This window comes from Rana temporaria, unplaced genomic scaffold, assembly GCF_905171775.1.
Source record: "Rana temporaria unplaced genomic scaffold, aRanTem1.1, whole genome shotgun sequence".
Classification (NCBI taxonomy): Eukaryota; Metazoa; Chordata; class Amphibia; order Anura; family Ranidae; genus Rana; species Rana temporaria.
Genome location: NW_024404544.1, coordinates 24,732 through 45,853, shown reverse-complemented (window position 1 = coordinate 45,853; position 21,122 = coordinate 24,732). Strand labels below are relative to the sequence as shown.

The 21,122-nt window shown below is 55.9% G+C and overlaps 1 protein-coding gene across 1 annotated transcript in view; it reads left to right on the top strand.

The window, feature by feature from the left end:
- USH1C (USH1 protein network component harmonin) overlaps positions 1-20,866 on the top strand; it is a gene marked incomplete at its 5' end in the record, with an annotated part of 71,457 nt that extends 50,591 nt beyond the window's left edge. The window contains 11 exons of the mRNA XM_040334641.1: positions 1,142-1,258; positions 2,068-2,514; positions 3,327-3,383; positions 4,064-4,183; positions 4,335-4,397; positions 7,356-7,397; positions 9,596-9,649; positions 10,297-10,396; positions 13,294-13,403; positions 14,190-14,245; positions 20,719-20,866. Of these exons, the coding sequence (XP_040190575.1) occupies positions 1,142-1,258; positions 2,068-2,514; positions 3,327-3,383; positions 4,064-4,183; positions 4,335-4,397; positions 7,356-7,397; positions 9,596-9,649; positions 10,297-10,396; positions 13,294-13,403; positions 14,190-14,245; positions 20,719-20,731 (1,179 nt within the window). The remainder of the gene's footprint in view (positions 1-1,141; positions 1,259-2,067; positions 2,515-3,326; positions 3,384-4,063; positions 4,184-4,334; positions 4,398-7,355; positions 7,398-9,595; positions 9,650-10,296; positions 10,397-13,293; positions 13,404-14,189; positions 14,246-20,718) is intronic.
- Positions 20,867-21,122: the final 256 nt, after the last annotated feature.

Below are 21,122 nucleotides of genomic sequence, written 5' to 3'. Positions count from 1 at the left end.
ACCTGAAAAGAGCTGGGACCACCGTTTCCAAGGTTACTGTTGGTAATACACTAAGACGTCATGGTTTGAAATCATGCATGGCACGGAAGGTTCCCCTGCTTAAACCAGCACATGTCAAGGCCCGTCTTAAGTTTGCCAATGACCATTTGGATGATCCAGAGGAGTCATGGGAGAAAGTCATGTGGTCAGATGAGACCAAAATAGAACTTTTTGGTCATAATTCCACTAACCGTGTTTGGAGGAAGAAGAATGATGAGTACCATCCCAAGAACACCATCCCTACTGTGAAGCATGGGGGTGGTAGCATCATGCTTTGGGGGTGTTTTTCTGCACATGGGACAGGGCGACTGCACTGTATTAAGGAGAGGATGACCGGGGCCATGTATTGCGAGATTCCTTCCCTCAGTTAGAGCTTTGAAGATGGGTCGAGGCTGGGTCTTCCAACATGACAATGACCCAAAGCACACAGCCAGGATAACCAAGGATTGGCTCTGTAAGGAGCATATCAAGGTTCTGGCGTGGCCTAGCCAGTCTCCAGACCTAAACCCAATAGAGAATCTTTGGAGGGAGCTCAAACTCCGTGTTTCTCAGCGAGAGCCCAGAAACATGACTGATCTAGAGAAGATCTGTGTGGAGGAGTGGGCCAAAATCCCTCCTCCAGTGTGTGCAAAGCTGGTGAAAAACTACAAGAAACGTTTGACCTCTGTAATTGCAAACAAAGGCGACTGTACCAAATATTAACATTGATTTTCTCAGGTGTTCAAATACTTATTTGCAGCTGTATCATACAAATAAATAGTTATCATACATTGTGATTTCTGATTATGTCTCTCACAGTGGACATGCACCTACCATGACAATTTCACACCCCTCCATGATTTCCAAGTGGGAGAACTTGCAAAATAGCAGGGGGTTCAAATACTTATTTTCATCACTGTATATATATTCAGGACCCCGATATACCCCCTATATATATATATATATACAGGACCCCGATATACCCCCTATATATATATATATATACAGGACCCCGATATACCCCCTATATATACATATATAGAACTCCCACTCTCCTGTGTGTATAGTATGATTCTATAGACGCCGTGTGCTGTGATTGGCTGACCCTCTATCATGTGACCAGGTGTCGGAGACGGAGCGGGAGGATCTGGAGGAGTCGGAGAAGGTTCAGCATTGGGTGGAGAGATTGTGTCAGACCCGACTGGAGCAAATCTCGTCTGCCGAGAACGACGCCCACGAGGTAACCGCCATCTGCTGCCAGATCACATGACCCTTCCCGTACCCTCCCATAGGGGGCACCCCTATACATGAACCCTTATCGTACCCTCTCATAGGGGGCGCCCCTATACATGTACCCTCCCATAGGGAGCGCCCCTGTACATGAACCCTTCCCGTACCCTCCCATAGGGGGCGCCCCTATGCATGAACCCTTCCCGTACCCTCCTATAGGGGGCGCTCCAATGCATGAACCCTTCCCGTACCCTCCCATAGGGGGCACCCCTATACATGAACCCTTCCCATACCCTCCGATAGGGGGCATCCCTATACATGTACCCTACCATAGGGGGCGCCCCTATGCATGAACCCTTCCCGTACCCTCCCATAGGGGGCGCCCCTGTACATGAACCCTTCCCGTACCCTCCCATAGGGGGCGCCCCTATGCATGAACCCTTCCCGTACCCTCCTATAGGGGGCACTCCGATGCATGAACCCTTCCCATACCCTCCCATAGGGGGCACCCCTATACATGAACCCTTCCCATACCCTCCGATAGGGGGCATCCCTATACATGTACCCTACCATAGGGGGCGCCCCTATGCATGAACCCTTCCCGTACCCTCCCATAGGGGGCGCTCCGATGCATGAACCCTTCCCGTACCCTCCCATAGGGGGCGCTCCGATGCATGAACCCTACCCGTACCCTCCCATAGGGGGCGCCCCCTATACATTGGCCCTTCCTCGTCCAGCAGTCTTGCACCCCCAGTATTGTAGTCCCTGTGCTGTGTAGACGGGTCTTCTTTACACGCGTTTCGTCATTATTGGTTGCAGGGATCCGGAGGACATCCGTCTGCCTCTCCCCCACCCACTGCGCCGGCTGCCAGGAGGTTTGGCGGCGGCGGCCTCCATCTTCACACCACGGATCTGGACGAGGTTCATTGTGAGGACGTCGCTCGTCCTGTGAAACGCATCGCTCCCCCGCCTCCCTCCCCCCGCCCGACACCCGCAGCCAACATCCCCCGCTCCTCCCCATCCCCCAATGTCACCATGCTGAGGAGGAGTGCTCCCCCGGCCCCACCAGGGCCCTCCTGGACAACCCCCTTACAGCCAACATGGATGCATCTGCCGTCCCCCGTACAGCCGCCTCCCCCTGTGTCGGCTCCTCCCATCATCTCCTCCCGCCCACCGCTGCCATTCTCTGATGAGCTGAAGACATACAGAGGGCGGTCTGCCATGAGATCCTCCAATCCGGAGCCAAGCTATCCACCGAGCCCAAAGGTACCGGCCAATCGGTGTGGAGCGCTCGCTGTAGGGGGAGTGTCTTGTCATTATACTGACAACCAATCAGGTGTGCGCTTTCCCTGTCCAAGGGGGTCAGCAATGGACTGCAGAGGGCGCCTGGGAGATCCCCGGGGGATATTCATGTACATAGTGCCCCTCCCCCCGGAGGGTATATACATGATGGGGGAGGGGGTCTCTGTCGAAGAAGAAGGGGGTCTCTAATGGGGGGGGGGGGCTCTGTCTGATGGGGGGGTCTCTGATAGTGATCAGGGAGGGGGTCTCTGTCTGATGGTGATCAGGGAGGGGCGTCTGTGTGATGGGGGAGGGGGTCTCTGTCTGATGGGGGGGGGGGGTCTCTGTCTGATGGTGATCAGGGGGGGGTCTGTGATGGGGGGGTCTCTGTCTGATGGTGATCAGGGAGGAGGGGGTCTGTGATGGGGGGGGGTCTCTGTCTGATGGTGATCGGGGAGGGGGGGGGTCTCTGTGTGATCGGGGAGGGGGGGGTCTCTGTGTGATCGGGGAGGGGGGGGTCTCTGTGTGATGGTGATCAGGGAGGGGGTCTGTGATGGGGGAGGGGTCTCTGTCTGATGGGGGGTCTCTGTCTGATGGTGATCGGGGAGGGGGGGTCTGTGATGGGGGGTCTCTGTCTGATGGGGGAGGGGGTCTCTGTCTGATTCGGGGGGGGGGGGGGGTCTCTGTCTGATAGTGATCAGGGAGGGGGTCTGTGATGGGGGGGGTCTCTGTCTGATGGGGAGGGGGTCTGTGATGGGGGGGGTCTCTGTCTGATGGTGATCGGAGTCTCTCCGCAGGTTGTACGGAATGCGTCGAACGTCAGTAAAATCTCCTCCACATCAAGCAACCCTCTGGTATGTGTGTGGGGGGCGGGGCTGTGTTGGGATTTTGAAGTGTGTGATTTGAGGGGGGTTGATATTTGTTGGTGTGCTGGGGGTGACGGCGCTCGCTGTGTGGGGGTGACCGCTCGCTGTGGGGGGGGTGACGGCGCTCGCTGTGTGGGGGTGACAGCGCTCGCTGTGCGGGGGGGGGGTCACGATGTTTGCTGTGGGGGGGGGGTGACGGCGCTCGCTGTGTGTGGGGATGACAGCGCTTGCTGTGGGGGGGTGACGGCGCTTGCTGTGGGGGGGGTGATGGCGCTTGCTGTGGGGGGGGTGACGGCGCTCGCTGTGTGTGGGGGGTGACGGCGCTCGCTGTGTGTGGGGGATGACGGCGCTCGCTGTGGGGGGGGGGGGGTCACGATGTTTGCTGTGGGGGGGTGACGGCGCTCGCTGTGTGTGGGGGGTGACGGCGCTCGCTGTGGGGGGGGGGGTCACGATGTTTGCTGTGGGGGGGTGACGGCGCTCGCTGTGTGTGGGGGGGTGACGGCGCTCGCTGTGGGGGGGGGTCACGATATTTGCTGTGGGGGGTGACGGCGCTCGCTGTGTGGGGGGGTGACGGCGCTCGCTGTGGGGGGGGGTGACGGCGCTCGCTGGGTTTGATGATTTACAATAACCTTTTTCCGCTCCGCTGACCTCCATGTTGGGAAATACAGCAGATGGCGCCCAGCCCACCGACCCACCGCCGCCCCCCGGTGCCAATCCCATCCAAACCAATCATGCTGCCTCCCGACACCAACTTCCTGCTGAGAGCGCCGCCGAAGGCCGACCCCCTGGTGAGTGATGTCATTGTGGGCGGGGTGTAGGGAGGTCACTAATCCCAATAACAGGCCAGTACATGGGAGGGGAAATCCGCTTCATTCTCCGCCCACATTTCTCCCCCACGTGGCCGACGCCTTCATTTCTCTGCCATTCATATTTCTGCAGCCCCCCGAGATGTTGAAGCGGATGGTGGTCTACAATACGCCCTTCCAATCCAGCAAGAGACAAGTAACTACCTCTGGTGTGACCCCTCCCCCCACCTTCCTGTGACCCCTCCCACCTTCCTGTGACCCCTCCCACCTTCCTGTGACCCCCTCCCACCTTCCTGTGACCCTCCTCCCACCTTCCTGTGACCCTCCTCCCACCTTCCTGTGACCCTCCTCCCACCTTCCTGTGACCCTCCTCCCACCTTCCTGTGACCCCTCCCACCTTCCTGTGACCCTCCTCCCACCTTCCTGTGACCCCTCCCACCTTCCTGTGACCCCTCCCACCTTCCTGTGACCCTCCCCCCACCTTCCTGTGACCCCTCCCCCCCACCTTCCTGTGACCCTCCCCCCACCTTCCTGTGACCCCCCCTCATCCTCACCCCCTCACTTCCTGTGACCCCCCCTCCCATCTTCCTGTCTTGTAGTCCCCGGACCCCCTTGGCTTGCAGTGTCCTCCATTGTCTGTCCGGCTCGGTGTGACATGACAGGTCCTCTTTCTGGGTCGGGGAATTCCAGATTCAGCATTGCGGATGTGTTTTCTGTGCGCGTTTTATACGCATTTCTGATGTGTTTTCTGGGGGAGGGGGAGGGGGGATAATGGGGGTGGGGTGGTGTCACTAAAGAGATGATAAATGCTTCCAAAAAAAGAGATAATCGATTGATCCAAAATATGATTTATACCCGCTATTCTGTGTGTGTGATGTCATGTGGGGGGGGGTGTGATGTAATGTGGAGGGGGGGGGTGTGATGTCATGTGGGGGGGGGGGTGATGTCACGTGTCTCTCTTTCTTGTAGTGCGTTCCCCACGCATTACGGCGACCCCACAGTGACGTCATCGCCAGGCGCCGCGTGCGTTCCACCGTGGAACACGGAAGTGTGCCGCAACATACAGCGCTTCTCTTTGAATCAGTGCTAATGCACGGCACTGCCCCCCATCCTATAAACAGAGCGGTGTGCTGACTGCACGCCGCTCTATTATTGTCGGCCATCGCTCCCCACGCTGCAACCAATGGTGCCATCGCTCCCCACGCTACAACCAATGGTGCCATCGCTCCCCACGCTACAACCAATGGTGCCATCGCTCCCCACGCTACAACCAATGGTGCCATCGCTCCCCACGCTGCAACCAATGGTGCCATCGCTCCCCACGCTGCAACCAATGGTGCCATCGCTCCCCACGCTACAACCAATGGTGCCATCGCTCCCCACACTACAGCCAATGGTGCCATCGCTCCCCACGCTGCAACCAATGGTGCCATCGCTCCCCACGCTGCAACCAATGGTGCCATCGCTCCCCACGCTACAACCAATGGTGCCATCGCTCCCCACACTACAGCCAATGGTGCCATCGCTCCCCACGCTACAACCAATGGTGCCATCGCCCCCCACGCTGCAACCAATGGTGCCATCGCCCCCCACGCTGCAACCAATGGTGCCATCGCTCCCCACACTACAGCCAATGGTGCCATCGCTCCCCACACTACAGCCAATGGTGCCATCGCTCCCCACACTACAGCCAATGGTGCCATCGCTCCCCACGCTCCAACCAATGGTGCCATCGCCCCCCACGCTGCAACCAATGGTGCCATCGCCCCCCACGCTGCAACCAATGGTGCCATCGCTCCCCACGCTGCAACCAATGGTGCCATCGCTCCCCACGCTGCAACCAATGGTGCCATCGCTCCCCACGCTGCAACCAATGGTGCCATCGTTCCCCACGCTGAAACTCTGACCTGCCTGCAACTCCTGCATCAATGCTACTACATTTGCTGCAACAGACTGTCGTTGCCGGGGACAACCTTTGACACCTTCCTTGCTGACACCCTACACTGCGGAATCCCTTGTTGCTACACTGGAGCCCTGCAAACGGATAAGTAGCCATTGTGTCACTTGTAGTTCTATAGAAAGATCTGCTGCTTATGTTCCACCGAAGAACAATTGCTGGTATTTATTATGGCGTGTGGCTAATAACACACAAATTACCTGAGTTATATGTGCCTCTCATATGCAACTATTAGTTGTCTCTACAACTCCTATTTACTACGTGCTTGACATAAGTGTTACTTGTTTATGGCCCTTGCCCTAAGTTGCTGAATATGTTCGCTCTAACCTTTCTATGCTAAGGGTTGAAGGTATTTCATACCAACTCCCTTAGTGGCCTCATGCATTACTATATGTTTAGTGATATGATGTAGAGACCCCCAAACTCCTGTTTGCGTGGAGTGACGCCTGGGGTCCCGTACTGATAATCACTTGCATATAGAAGTACATTGGAATCTTCACGTGTATGGTATAATTTTAAACGCTAAGGTCTGGTCGCATGTTGTAATACGTCCAACCTCAGTAGCTCAACGCCTTTCTTTATGTGAGAGAGAAATGATGTAGAGACCCCCAAACTCCTGTTAGTGTGGAGTGACGCCTGGGGTCCAAAACTTCACATAAAGAAGAGCATTGAAATCCTTGCTAACCGCAGTTGTGGTTCACCAGAGCTGTTACACAAGGTTGGTGTATGTGATGTCATGGTTGGTGTATGTGATGTCATGGTTGGTGTATGTGATGTCATGGTTGGTGTATGTGATGTCGTGGGGGGGGGTGATGTCATGGGGGGGTGATGATGTCATGGTTGGTGTATGTGATATGGGGGGGGGGGGGGTGTGATGTCATGGTTGGTGTATGTGATGTCATGGGGGGGGGGTGATGTCATAGTTGGTGTATGTGATGTCGTGGGGGGGGGGTGATGTCATGGGGGGGTGATGATGTCATGGTTGGTGTATGTGATGTCATGTGGACCTCCCTTGCTGGGACGTGGCGCCCCGCTTTGTGTCCATTCTGTCTCTCTGCTCTGCAGTGTCTCCTCCGGCAGTGGTCTCTATCAGATCAGACATTGGCTGGGACCAGACATGTGACCTTTCCTCCTCCTCTTCATATTTATGATCTGTGAATTGTTTCCGTGTAATTCTCTCACTTTCTCTCCATTGAGGGTTTCCAGAAGTATGTGGAGGATTTCGACCCGTATTCCATGGTGAGTCCCCCCCCCCCCCCGACCCGTATTCCATGGTGAGTCCCCCCCCCCGACCCGTATTCCATGGTGAGTCCCCCCCCCCGACCCGTATTCCATGGTGAGTCCCTCCCCCCCCGACCCGTATTCCATGGTGAGTCCCCCCCCCCGACCCGTATTCCATGGTGAGTCCCTCCCCCGACCCGTATTCCATGGTGAGTCCCTCCCCCGACCCGTATTCCATGGTGAGTCCCTCCCCCGACCCGTATTCCATGGTGAGTCTCTCCCCCGACCCGTATTCCATGGTGAGTCTCTCCCCCGACCCGTATTCCATGGTGAGTCCCTCCCCCCCCCGACCCGTATTCCATGGTGAGTCCCTCCCCCCCCCGACCCGTATTCCATGGTGAGTCCCCCCCCCCCGACCCGTATTCCATGGTGAGTCCCCCCCCCCCGACCCGTATTCCATGGTGAGTCCCCCCCCCCCCGACCCGTATTCCATGGTGAGTCCCCCCCCCCGACCCGTATTCCATGGTGAGTCCCTCCCCCGACCCGTATTCCATGGTGAGTCCCTCCCCCGACCCGTATTCCATGGTGAGTCCCTCCCCCGACCCGTATTCCATGGTGAGTCTCTCCCCCGACCCGTATTCCATGGTGAGTCCCCCCCCCCGACCCGTATTCCATGGTGAGTCCCTCCCCCGACCCGTATTCCATGGTGAGTCCCTCCCCTGACCCGTATTCCATGGTGAGTCCCTCCCCCCGACCCGTATTCCATGGTGAGTCCCTCCCCCCGACCCGTATTCCATGGTGAGTCTCTCCCCCGACCCGTATTCCATGGTGAGTCCCTCCCCCCCCCGACCCGTATTCCATGGTGAGTCCCTCCCCCCCCCGACCCGTATTCCATGGTGAGTCTCTCCCCCGACCCGTATTCCATGGTGAGTCCCCCCCCCGACCCGTATTCCATGGTGAGTCTCTCCCCCGACCCGTATTCCATGGTGAGTCCCTCCCCCCGACCCGTATTCCATGGTGAGTCCCTCCCCCCGACCCGTATTCCATGGTGAGTCCCTCCCCCGACCCGTATTCCATGGTGAGTCCCCCCCCCCGACCCGTATTCCATGGTGAGTCCCTCCCCCGACCCGTATTCCATGGTGAGTCCCCCCCCCGACCCGTATTCCATGGTGAGTCTCTCCCCCGACCCGTATTCCATGGTGAGTCCCCCCCCCCCGACCCGTATTCCATGGTGAGTCCCTCCCCCTGACCCGTATTCCATGGTGAGTCCCTCCCCCCGACCCGTATTCCATGGTGAGTCTCTCCCCCGACCCGTATTCCATGGTGAGTCTCTCCCCCGACCCGTATTCCATGGTGAGTCCCTCCCCTGACCCGTATTCCATGGTGAGTCCCTCCGAGTATTCCCCCCCCGACCCATATTCCATGGTGAGTCCCTCCGAGTATTCCCCCCCCGACCCGTATTCCATGGTGAGTCCCTCCGAGTATTCCCCCCCCTGACCCATATTCCATGGTGAGTCCCTCCGAGTATTCCCCCCCCTGACCCATATTCCATGGTGAGTCCCTCCGAGTATTCCCCCCCGACCCATATTCCATGGTGAGTCCCTCCGAGTATTCCCCCCCCCCGACCCGTATTCCATGGTGAGTCCCTCCGAGTATTCCCCCCCCTGACCCATATTCCATGGTGAGTCCCTCCGAGTATTCCCCCCCCCGACCCGTATTCCATGGTGAGTCCCTCCGAGTATTCCCCCTCCCCCCCCCCGACCCGTATTCCATGGTGAGTCCCTCCGAGTTCCCCCCCGACCCGTATTCCATGGTGAGTCCCTCCGAGTATTCCCCCCCCCCTCCCGACCCGTATTCCATGGTGAGTCCCTCCGAGTATTTCCTCCCCCCCCCCCGACCCGTATTCCATGGTGAGTCCCTCCGAGTATTCCCCCCCCCCCCCCCCGACCCGTATTCCATGGTGAGTCCCTCCGAGTATTCCCTCCCCCCCCCCCCGACCCGTATTCCATGGTGAGTCCCTCCGAGTATTCCCTCCCCCCCCCCCCCGACCCGTATTCCATGGTGAGTCCCTCCGAGTATTCCCTCCCCCGACCCGTATTCCATGGTGAGTCCCTCCCCCGACCCGTATTCCATGGTGAGTCCCCCCATACATGGGATGTGATTGGTGACACGTTATCACCGGAGTAATGTATATGTATTTCATGTTCTTCTCTCAGTTTGCAGCGGAGCAGATCGCTGGGAAGGACGTCCGGCAACTTCGTATAAAAAAGGTGAAATTTCCATCCGTCTGTCTGTACAATGATATCATTATGGGGGAGAAAACAACCCTCACCCACTGAGGACCCCGCCTATAGAAGTCACATGACTCCACCCCCAGCAGGTCATAGGTTACCAATGGGTGCTCTTCCTGCTCTCCGCTTTTTCCTCTCTTCTCAATCGTCATGCTCTTCTGCCCTCTCCTCACTCCTCGCTCTCCTCTCCCTCGCCCCTCCTCTCCCCCCCTTCGCCCCTCCTCTCCCCCCCTTTGCCCCTCCTCTCCCCCCCTTCGCCCCTCCTCTCCCCCCCTTCGCCCCTCCTCTCCCCCCCCTTCGCCCCGCTCTCCCCTCCCTCGCCCCTCCTCTCCCCCCCTTCGCCCCTCCTCTCCCCCCCTTCGCCCCTCCTCTCCCCCCCCTTCGCCCCTCCTCTCCCCCCCTTCGCCCCTCCTCTCCCCTCCCTCGCCCCTCCTCTCCCCTCCCTCATCACACTTTTTTCTCCCCAACAGAAGTTGCTCAGTGTAGGTGAAGAGATCCCTCCCCCCCCCCCCCTCAGGACAGAATTTATTCCCCGTTTCTGGGAGGCGGCGTCCTCGCCTGGCGGGTCGCAGATTTTGATGGAATGGGGGGAGTGATGGTCATTGTCCTGTACTTGTTTGTTGCAGGACGGGGCTCTGGATCTGGCTGTAGAGGGCGGTATTGAGTCTCCGATCGGGAAGATTGTTGTCTCCGCCATATACGATGGAGGGGCCGCCGACAAACACGGTCAGTGCAGAGAGGAGGAATCCTCATCATCCATTCCTCTTCTTTTTTTTTTTGAAATTTTTTATTTATAACAGGAAGATCGGCCCGCACATCAGGTTACAGGGTCAACAACAGTGCAGCCTATCATCTCATGGGACATTACAGATCAGTTATTGGAAGGCTGTATTATCTACTGGTAGTATCATCAAGCAACATCAGCGTGTGTCTAAATATAAGACATCTCTAGAGAGTCCCTGGGTGTATGACCCCATTTAGAGTGGCAGCGTGTGTGCTATTGGGAGGCCTAAAAATCTGCCTGCCAATCTACGTGTGATGTCCCTCACATGGACCCCCTCAGGGGTCCGCACGAGCATCACGTATGCCCCTCGGCCTAGGGGGGCTCTTAGGTAGCTTGACCCATGCCGGACCAATCCCTTCTTCATTTTCCAAAGTATTTAAATAATTAGAAAGACCAGGTACTGGTGTACCGAAAGAGAAGAAGAAGAGCAAAGAGAGAGAAAAGAGAAGTGTCAGGGGGTTGGGGGGGGGATTCCTGGGGGGGGGGGGTGCGGTCAGGTAGTCTGGGGGAACGTACTAATCGGCGTCTCCTGCTTGCTCTTCCCTAAGGCTCCGTCCTTCAGAGGAGTATTTAAACACATTCCACAGCAGTTGCCATGTGTTTTTGTATGCTTCCTGTCTATTTTGGCCGGTGAGGATAAGATCCTCCAAACGGTTGATACTATCGACTTTGTTGAGCCAGAGGGCTAGTGTGGGTGGGTTCTGGGATTTCCAAGTCAGAGGGATGCAGGCCTTAGCCGCATCTAGTAGGTGGCGCACCACCGATTTCTTGTAAACCCGCAGAGGGGTGTCCGTCGCGTGAAGCAGGAAGAAAGCTGGGTTGTCTGGGATTTCCCGGTCACTGAATTTCTGTGTTATGCGACGTACTTCGCTCCAGAATCCCCGTAGACGGGTACAGGACCAGAAAACATGTAGGAGGGTACCTCTCTCCTCCCGACAGCGCCAACACAGGTCCGACGCCTCCGGAAAGAGAGTGTGCAACAGCACCGGGGTCCTGTACCATCGAGTCAAAATTTTATAATTCGTTTCTTGGGTCCTGGAGCATATGGAGGACTTGTGGGTTAGCTCAAGGATGCGTTGTTTTTTACCCGTGGAGAAGGAGCAGCCCAGATCCCCCCTCCCATTTAAGGATGCATGGGACAGGGCTGTCAGCGGGCGGGACGTTTAGTATACCGTACATCAGTGACAGAGTGTGAGATACCATCCCGGACCCCATACACAACTCCTCCAGGGGCGTGAGTGGTTGCTGTGTGCCATCAGGAGGTGGCATGCTGCTCAGGAAATGTCCCAGCTGAAGCGCTCTCATGTGGTCCAACCCATAAGGACCCGTGGGATCCGCCAGCTCCGCGGCGGTCTTCCATTTCCCCCTATCGCTAAAGTGTGATGCCTGGCTAAACCCGGCCTCACGTAATTCAAGGAATTTTTTATCCAGCAGGCCCGGGGAGAATTGGGGATGGCCCAGTATTGGTCTCAGCCTGGAGTTGCGCGTTGTGAGCGAGGGCTTTATCCACAATTGCGAGCAGATCTTAGTTGTCGTACCTATCAGCGGGTGACTCTTTAGACCCGGCGGCAGCGCCGCAAAGCACCACGGGGCTCCGCGTAGTGGGATAGGACTCTGGCTCTGCTCATCCATTCCTCTTCTATGACCCTTCCCCAGGGGGAAATTAATTCCTTATCTGCTCTGATATATGACCAACATCCATCTGGGGTCAGATTACAGGTATCCGGACTGGGGTCACACGGGGGTCAGATTACAGGTATCCGGACTGGGGTCACACGGGGGTCAGATTACAGGTATCCGGGCTGGGGTCACACGGGGGTCAGATTACAGGTATCCGGACTGGGGTCACACGGGGGTCAGATTACAGGTATCCGGACTGGGGTCACACGGGGGTCAGATTACAGGTATCCGGACTGGGGTCACACGGGGGTCAGATTACAGGTATCCGGGCTGGGGTCACACGGGGGTCAGATTACAGGTATCCGGACTGGGGTCACACGGGGGTCAGATTACAGGTATCCGGACTGGGGTCACACGGGGGTCAGATTACAGGTATCTGGGCTGGGGTCACACGGGGGTCAGATTACAGGTATCCGGACTGGGGTCACACAGGGGTCAGATTACAGGTATCCGGACTGGGGTCACACGGGGGTCAGATTACAGGTATCCGGACTGGGGTCAGATTACAGGTATCCGGACTGGGGTCACACAGGGGTCAGATTACAGGTATCCGGGCTGGGGTCACACGGGGGTCAGATTACAGGTATCCGGACTGGGGTCACACGGGGGTCAGATTACAGGTATCCGGGCTGGGGTCACACAGGGGTCAGATTACAGGTATCCGGGCTGGGGGGGTCAGATTACAGGTATCCGGACTGGGGGGGTCAGATTACAGGTATCCGGGGGGGGGGGGGGTCACACGAACTGGAGTCCCCCCACCCCCCCTCCTCTGTTTATATTTGTGAATACATCAAACTCTTATTTAATTATCTATATGTTCTTCAGTAAAATCCAGACACCCCACGTGGGGCGGATTCTAGTGGGGTGATGTCACTCTAGTGGGGTGATGTCACTCTAGAAGGGTGATGTCACTCTAGAGGGGTGATGTCACTCTAGAGGGGTGATGTCATTCTAGAGGGGTGATGTCATTCTAGAGGGGTGATGTCACTCTAGAGGGGTGATGTCACTCTAGAGGGGTGATGTCACTCTAGAGGGGTGATGTCATTCTAGAGGGGTGATGTCACTCTAGAGGGGTGATGTCATTCTAGAGGGGTGATGTCATTCTAGAGGGGTGATGTCACTCCTCATAGATTTGTATTAATAATCGTCTCTCCACCAGGCGGGATTGTGAGAGGAGACGAGATTCTGGCGGTGAACGGGAAGATTCTGACCGATGTGATGTTGGCGGAGGCGCAGGCCACACTGGCAAAGGCCTGGAAGTCGGGAGGGGTAGGTGACGGGGGCGGGAACTCGGGAGGGGTAGTTGGGGGTGGGAACTCGTTAGGGGTAGCTGACAAAGGTGGGAATTCGGAAGGGGGCGGAGCTTGGGGTGGGAACTCAGGGGAGGGGTAGGGGGCGGGAACATGGTAGGGGGGCGGGAACTTGGAAGGGGTAGGTGACGGGGGGGGGGGAACTTGGGAGGGGTAAGTGACGGGGCAGGATCTTGGGAGGAGTAAGTGACGGGGCGGGAACTCGGGAGGGGTAGGTGATAGGGGCGGGAACTTGGAAGGGGTAAGTGACAAGGCGGGAACTTGAGAGGGGTAGGTAAGGGGGGGTTGGGATCTTGGGAGAGGTAGATGGGGGTGGGAACTCGGGAGGGGTAAGTGAGGGGGGGGGGGGTTGGGATCTTGGGAGGGGTAGGTAAGGGGGGGGTGGGATCTTGGGAGGGGTAGGTGGGGGTGGGAAATCGGGAGGGGTAAGTGAGGAGGGTTTGGGATCTTGGGAGGGGTAGGTGGGGTGGGAACTCGGGAGGGTTAAGTGAGGGGGGTTGGGATCTTGGGATGGGTAGGTGGGGGTGGGTTGGGATCTTAGGAGGGGTAGATGGGGTTGGGATCTTGGGAGGGGTAGGTGGGGGTGGGATCTTGGGATGGGTAGGTGGGGGTGGGTTGGGATCTTAGGAGGGGTAGATGGGGTTGGGATCTTGGGAAGGGTAGGTGGGGGTGGGCTGGGATCTTGGGAGGGGTAAGTTGGACGTGTTTGATATTCCTCCCCCGATAATCTCTCTATCTCGCACAGGATTGGATAGATCTGGTCATCGCTGTTTCTCCACCCAAAGAATACGACGATGAGGTGTAAGTAGCCCCATCTATAGACAGTCCTGGGGGGAGGAGCTATAGTATGGGCAAATGGCCAATAGGAGCTTTCCTCTGCTTCTGGGATAGGTGTAGTCTTTCAGCACTACCAGCCAGCCAATAGAAGCTCTCCTCTACGTTTGGGGGGGGGGGGGGGAGTATAGGACTGGTAGTGGGGGATGGGAAGGTCCACAGGGGGCCGTTCTCTCTTCACCTACCAGGCTGAGTCCTGCTAACTTCTAATGGCTCCGCGGGGGCGGGGCAGGACTGTGGTGGGAGGAGGGGCATCTGTTTGTAAATGTGACAAAGATGGAGGATGGCAGAGGTGACCCCCGTCTGTCTGAGGAGGGGTTCGGCACTCTCCTGAATGCGGGTGGGGACACCAGCAGACTGAGTATGTGGGTGGGGCCAGTGATGGGGTGGAGTCAGAGAGGTTGTTGTTCCGGGGAGGATTGTTACTACAATGACATCACAGAGGATCTCGTCCAATCAGAGAATTCCTAGAGCAAGACATCACTAGGAGAAATCCTATAGACAAACATTGCAGAGGACGATCGGACTTTCTTCATACAAGGAAACGGGATGATCGGACTTTCTCCATACGAGGAAACGGGACGATCGGACTTTCTCCATACAAGGAAACGGGACGATCGGACTTTCTCCATACAAGGAAACGGGACGATCGGACTTTCTCCATACGAGGAAACGGGATGATCGGACTTTCTCCATACAAGGAAACGGGACGATCGGACTTTCTCCATACGAGGAAACGGGATGATCGGACTTTCTCCATACAAGGAAACGGGACGATCGGACTTTCTCCATACGAGGAAACGGGACGATCGGACTTTCTCCATACGAGGAAACGGGACGATCGGACTTTCTTCATACAAGGAAACGGGATGATCGGACTTTCTCCATACGAGGAAACGGGACGATCGGACTTTCTTCATACAAGGAAACGGGACGATCGGACTTTCTTCATACAAGGAAACGGGACGATCGGACTTTCTTCATACAAGGAAACGGGACGATCGGACTTTCTCCATACGAGGAAACGGGACGATCGGACTTTCTTCATACAAGGAAACGGGACGATCGGACTTTCTTCATACAAGGAAACGGGACGATCGGACCTTCTTCATACAAGGAAACGGGACGATCGGACTTTCTTCATACAAGGAAACGGGACGATCGGACTTTCTCCATACAAGGAAACGGGACGATCGGACTTTCTCCATACAAGGAAACGGGACGATCAGACTTTCTCCATACAAGGAAACGGGACGATCAGACTTTCTCCATACAAGGAAACGGGACGATCGGACTTTCTTCATACAAGGAAACGGGACGATCGGACTTTCTTCATACGAGGAAACGGGACGATCGGACTTTCTCCATACAAGGAAACGGGACGATCGGACTTTCTCCATACGAGGAAACGGGACGATCGGACTTTCTTCATACAAGGAAACGGGACGATCGGACTTTCTCCATACAAGGAAACGGGACGATCGGACTTTCTTCATACAAGGAAACGGGACGATCGGACTTTCTTTATACAAGGAAACGGGACGATCGGACTTTCTTCATACAAGGAAACGGGACGATCGGACTTTCTTCATACAAGGAAACGGGACGATCGGACTTTCTTCATACAAGGAAACGGGACGATCGGACTTTCTTCATACAAGGAAACGGGACGATCGGACTTTCTTCATACGAGGAAACGGGACGATCGGACTTTCTTCATACAAGGAAACGATCCCATTGGGGGAACCCCAAATTTTATTTATTTTTGGGATCGTCCCGTTTCCTCGTATGAAGAAAGTCCGATCGTCCCGTTTCCTCGTATGGAGAAAGTCCGATCGTCCCGTTTCCTCGTATGAAGAAAGTCCGATCGTCCCGTTTCCTTGTATGAAGAAAGTCCGATCGTCCCGTTTCCTTGTATGGAGAAAGTCTGATCGTCCCGTTTCCTTGTATGGAGAAAGTCCGATCGTCCCGTTTCCTTGTATGGAGAAAGTCCGATCGTCCCGTTTCCTTGTATGGAGAAAGTCCGATCGTCCCGTTTCCTTGTATGAAGAAAGTCCGATCGTCCCGTTTCCTTGTATGAAGAAAGTCCGAGCGTCCCGTTTCCTCGTATGAAGAAAGTCCGATCGTCCCGTTTCCTTGTATAGAGAAAGTCCGATCGTCCCGTTTCCTCGTATGAAGAAAGTCCGATCGTCCTCTGCAATGTTTACATTTATTTTATTCCTGTCTGAAGATTTCTGATGTCTTCTGTCTCCTCCCCCTGGGGGTGTGACTCCATCATGGCCACCAATCCCGACATTCACATAACAATTAATGATAGAATTCCTCTCGGGAGGGGTAATCGGGTCCAATGATCCGGTGTTCCGTCAGATTTGGCGACCCGTCAGAAAGTATAACGAAAAGTGACGTTTTGTCGCGGCCATCTTGGTACACCCCGCACTCCTCCATAGTAAGGATTCAGTGAGAAGGGGGAGAGCGGACATCTTGGTACACCCCGCACTCCTCCATAGTAAGGATACAGTGAGAAGGCGGCAAGCGGCCATCTTGGTACACCTTCGGATTGTCTGGCAGCTCACACTTATTATTACCAGTAATCTGACCTCATATAATGATATTCAGGATATAGAGATCCGTCGGATTGGATGTTGAATTATAATATCAGCGGCGAGTCTTCTGATCTGACAGAACATCTCTGATATTATAATTCTACATCCAATCAGACGGATCTCTATATCCTGAATATCATTATATGAGGTCAGATTACTGGTAATGAGTGTGAGATGCCAGACTCCGGTGGGTGTACCAAGATGGCCGCTTGCCGCCTTCTCACTGTATCCTTACTGTGGAGGAGTGCGGGGTGTACCAAGATGGCCGCTTGCCGCCTTCTCACTGTATCCTTACTGTGGAGGAGTGCGGGGTGTACCAAGATGGCCGCTTGCCGCCTTCTCACTGTATCCTTACTATGGAGGAGTGCGGGGTGTACCAAGATGTCCACTTGCCGCCTTCTCACTGTATCCTTACTATGGAGGAGTGCGGGGTGTACCAAGATGTCCGCTCTCCCCCTTCTCACTGTATCCTTACTGTGGAGGAGTGCGGGGTGTACCAAGATGGCCGCTTGCCGCCTTCTCACTGTATCCTTACTATGGAGGAGTGCGGGGTGTACCAAGATGTCCACTTGCCGCCTTCTCACTGTATCCTTACTATGGAGGAGTGCGGGGTGTACCAAGATGTCCACTTGCCGCCTTCTCACTGTATCCTTACTATGGAGGAGTGCGGGGTGTACCAAGATGTCCACTTGCCGCCTTCTCACTGTATCCTTACTATGGAGGAGTGCGGGGTGTACCAAGATGGACGCTTGCCACCTTCTCACGGTATCCTTACTATGGAGGAGTGCGGGGTGTACCAAGATGTCCACTTGCCGCCTTCTCACTGTATCCTTACTATGGAGGAGTGCGGGGTGTACCAAGATGGCTGCAACAGAACGTCACTTCCGTGACAAATTCTGACAGGTCACCAAATCTGATGAAACACGGGATCTCCATCAGGTGGGTGTTCAGTGAATGGATGTGAGGACATTTTAGTGTCATATTAGGGGGAAGTGTGTGGGCGGGGTATATGGGTGGTGTGTGGGCGGGGTATATGGGTGGTGTGTGGGCGGGGTATATGGGTGGTGTGTGGGCGGGGTATATGGGTGGTGTGTGGACGGAGTATATGGGTGGTGTGTGGGCGGGGTATATGGGTGGTGTGTGGACGGAGTATATGGGTGGTGTGTGGGCGGGGTATATGGGTGGTGTGTGGGCGGGGTATATGGGTGGTGTGTGGACGGAGTATATGGGTGGTGTGTGGACGGGGTGTGTGGGCAGAGTATATGGGTGGTGTGTGGGCGGAGTGTGTGGATGGCGGTGTACGCCGGGCTCATTGTAGCTGTATATGGAACTGCTATCCTACCGCTGGCTGCATGGTAACAGATGGAGGGGTGGGGTTTAGGGAAGTGGGGGTGGAAAGTAAAGTAACAGATGATGGGCGGGTATGAGATAATAGGCAGGGGGAGGGATCAGGGTAAGAGGTGGGGGTAGGGTTAGGGGGTAATAGGCAGACATTACGAGCAATAGGCAGGGGGTGGAGAATAAGTTCAGGGGCGGGGATTGTAGTAACAGGCGGGGTGAGGTTTAAGGTAATGGGCAAGGGGGGCGGAGATTGGAGTAACAGACGGGGCAGAGATTGTGGTAATAGGCAGGAGGGGCGGGACTGGTAATATGTGGGGGTGGGGCTTTTGGTTATAGGCAGGAGGGGTGGAGATTGCGGTAATAGGCAGGAGGGGCGGGGACTGTGGTAATATGTGGGGGTGGGGCTTTTGGTTATAGGCAGGAGGGGTGGAGATTGTGGTAATAGGCAGAGCAGAGATCGTGGGAAAAGGTGGGGATTGTGGTAATAGGTGGGGGGCGGAGATTAAGGTAATAGGCGGAGATTAAGGTAATAGGCAGGGGCGGGGATTAAAGGGAAAAGGCGGAATTATGGGAACAGTTTGGGGGGTAATAGGCGGGATTGTGGTAATTGGGGGAGGGGATTGCGGTAATATACACTAAGACCCCGCCTCTTGTCTACGTTCAGCTGGCCGGCGGACGGGGAAATGTTTGGGAACAGCGAATCGGTGTACAGACCGGGATTTATAGTGCAGAAGCCGTAACCAATAACACCGCCAGGTTGGAGGAGTCGGCGTGCCATGTGTGTGTGTGGCATGATACAGGCGGGTCATGTGACCAGAGGCGCTGTGTGAAGTGCGGGAAAGTTCTTTGGATGGACGCCGTTTGGTGACCCGTAGTGAGTGGGAGGATCGGAGCTCAGGGGAGGGTGTTTAATTGTTCCAATCAGAGCGCTGCAGATTCAGAGGGAGTGACTGACTCCACCCACAAACTGAAATCACCAATGGACTCTTTTTTTATTTATAGCCGCCGATTTCCTCCAACATTTCCCTTTGTGACCCTTTTGGGGGCTTCTGGTCCCTCCCACTATTTATGGCTGCAAGGAATGGGTGGGACCAATGGATCACCTGGTAATAGTTGGGGGTGGGGTCATCAGGTTGCCCAGTAATAGGCAGGGGTGGAGCCTGCGGGTCGCCTAGGAATAGGCGGGGGTGGAGCCATCGGGTCGCCTAGGAATAGGCAGGGGTGGAGCCTGCGGGTCGCCTAGGAATAGGCAGGGGTGGAGCCTGCGGGTCGCCTAGGAATAGGCAGGGGTGGAGCCATCGGGTCGCCTAGGAATAGGCAGGGGTGGAGCCTGCGGGTCGCCTAGGAATAGGCAGGGGTGGAGCCTGCGGGTCGCCTAGGAATAGGCAGGGGTGGAGCCATCGGGTTGCCCAGGAATAGGCGGGGGATTGGACCAGTGGTTTTTGATTGGGTGTCACTTGGGTGAGAATTGCCATCCAATGGCAGTCCACTGGGGGCGGAGCTCCAGGAGTCGCACTGGTAATGGTTGGATGACGCTGACTCCGCCCACTCGTTTCCCTTCTGGCGGGGTCAGAGGACAGATAATCTCTCATGGCAGCCGGATGCGAGGAATCTTATTGGTTGTGCTGGAAAAACAAAGAACAGGATTCTGGGATCTGATTGGCTATCTTGGGAGGACCGATGAGAGAAAAGGACCAATCAGAGCTCCTCCTGTCACCACTAGAAGGTTCCCGTTTTGTAGAATTTCCTGTCTGTGACCCCGCAGTGGAGATTCCCCGCACTTCCTGTCACCTGTGGAGACGCAGAGTCACCAGCGCAGGAAGTCAGGTGCAATCCCGCCCCTCCCCCCACACATATCTGAAGTTTTAGCTAGAGTTCCCTTTTAACACGGATGGAAGTGGGCGGAGTAGAAGCTGTTGCTCCACCCAAACCAGCAACGCCGGAATGCGTCGGTTACCCGCCAATAAGGACTAGGAGCGCGCACAGGTGCAAAGTCTCACTTCTCTGCGTAATTGTTCTGATGGGGGAGGGGCATGTCACATTTGTAGCTGTGGTCATGAAGGGGTTCATGGGGAGGGTCCTTCTTATTCCTGATTGGACCAATCATGAGAGGGGTGGGGCTCTATCATGGGCGGAGTAGAAGGTTGGGTATGAAGTGATGTAGTACCGGTGATGGGTCACTAGGTGGCGACACTCCCATCAGACTGGTAATGATAGGCTGAGGGCTATGAGAAGGCGGAGTTTGCAGCATTGCGACCAATCATATCTGAGATAAGGACGGTCCAATCTACGTCCGGCGCCGTCCAAAGAACTGCGCGACTCTTGCATGATCCTCCTCCTGCTGTGACCTCACTGGCTGGGAGGAGACTGTCGGCATTTCCTCCAATCAGATTCTTTGACTTTCCCTGACTTCTGTCCATTGTGTGATGTCACTGGCTGGCCCTCCTCTCTGATTGGTGGAGTCATGTGATGGTTCTGTCCGTTTCTTCCTCACAGGACGTTATTCTGAGTCGGGAATGTCGGAGACGGGACGAGACGAGTCGCGGAGGGCGGAGCCCAGAGGAAGTCGATGAATCGGAGAGATGGAAGCCGAGGATTGGACGGCTTAAGAAATAAATAAATCGCAATAAAACTTTCCTGCCAACCGCATTGTCGTCATCTCTGGGGGGAGGGGCATTGTACACCACCCCTGTGTGTCTAGGCTCCGATAGACGCAGCCAGCCCCCGAGGAAGTCCAGAGCAGGGCAGCTGAACCTGTGTACTGGATGGAGGGAAGAAGCTTCCATCGGAGTCTAGTCACACAGGACTTCATGTATCTGCACACTGATGGGGGAGTCCATGTCGGAATTTCCTTACCCGGCCCTTTAGTGTCGGGAAAAGGGGAGGGGACCCGGAAGGAT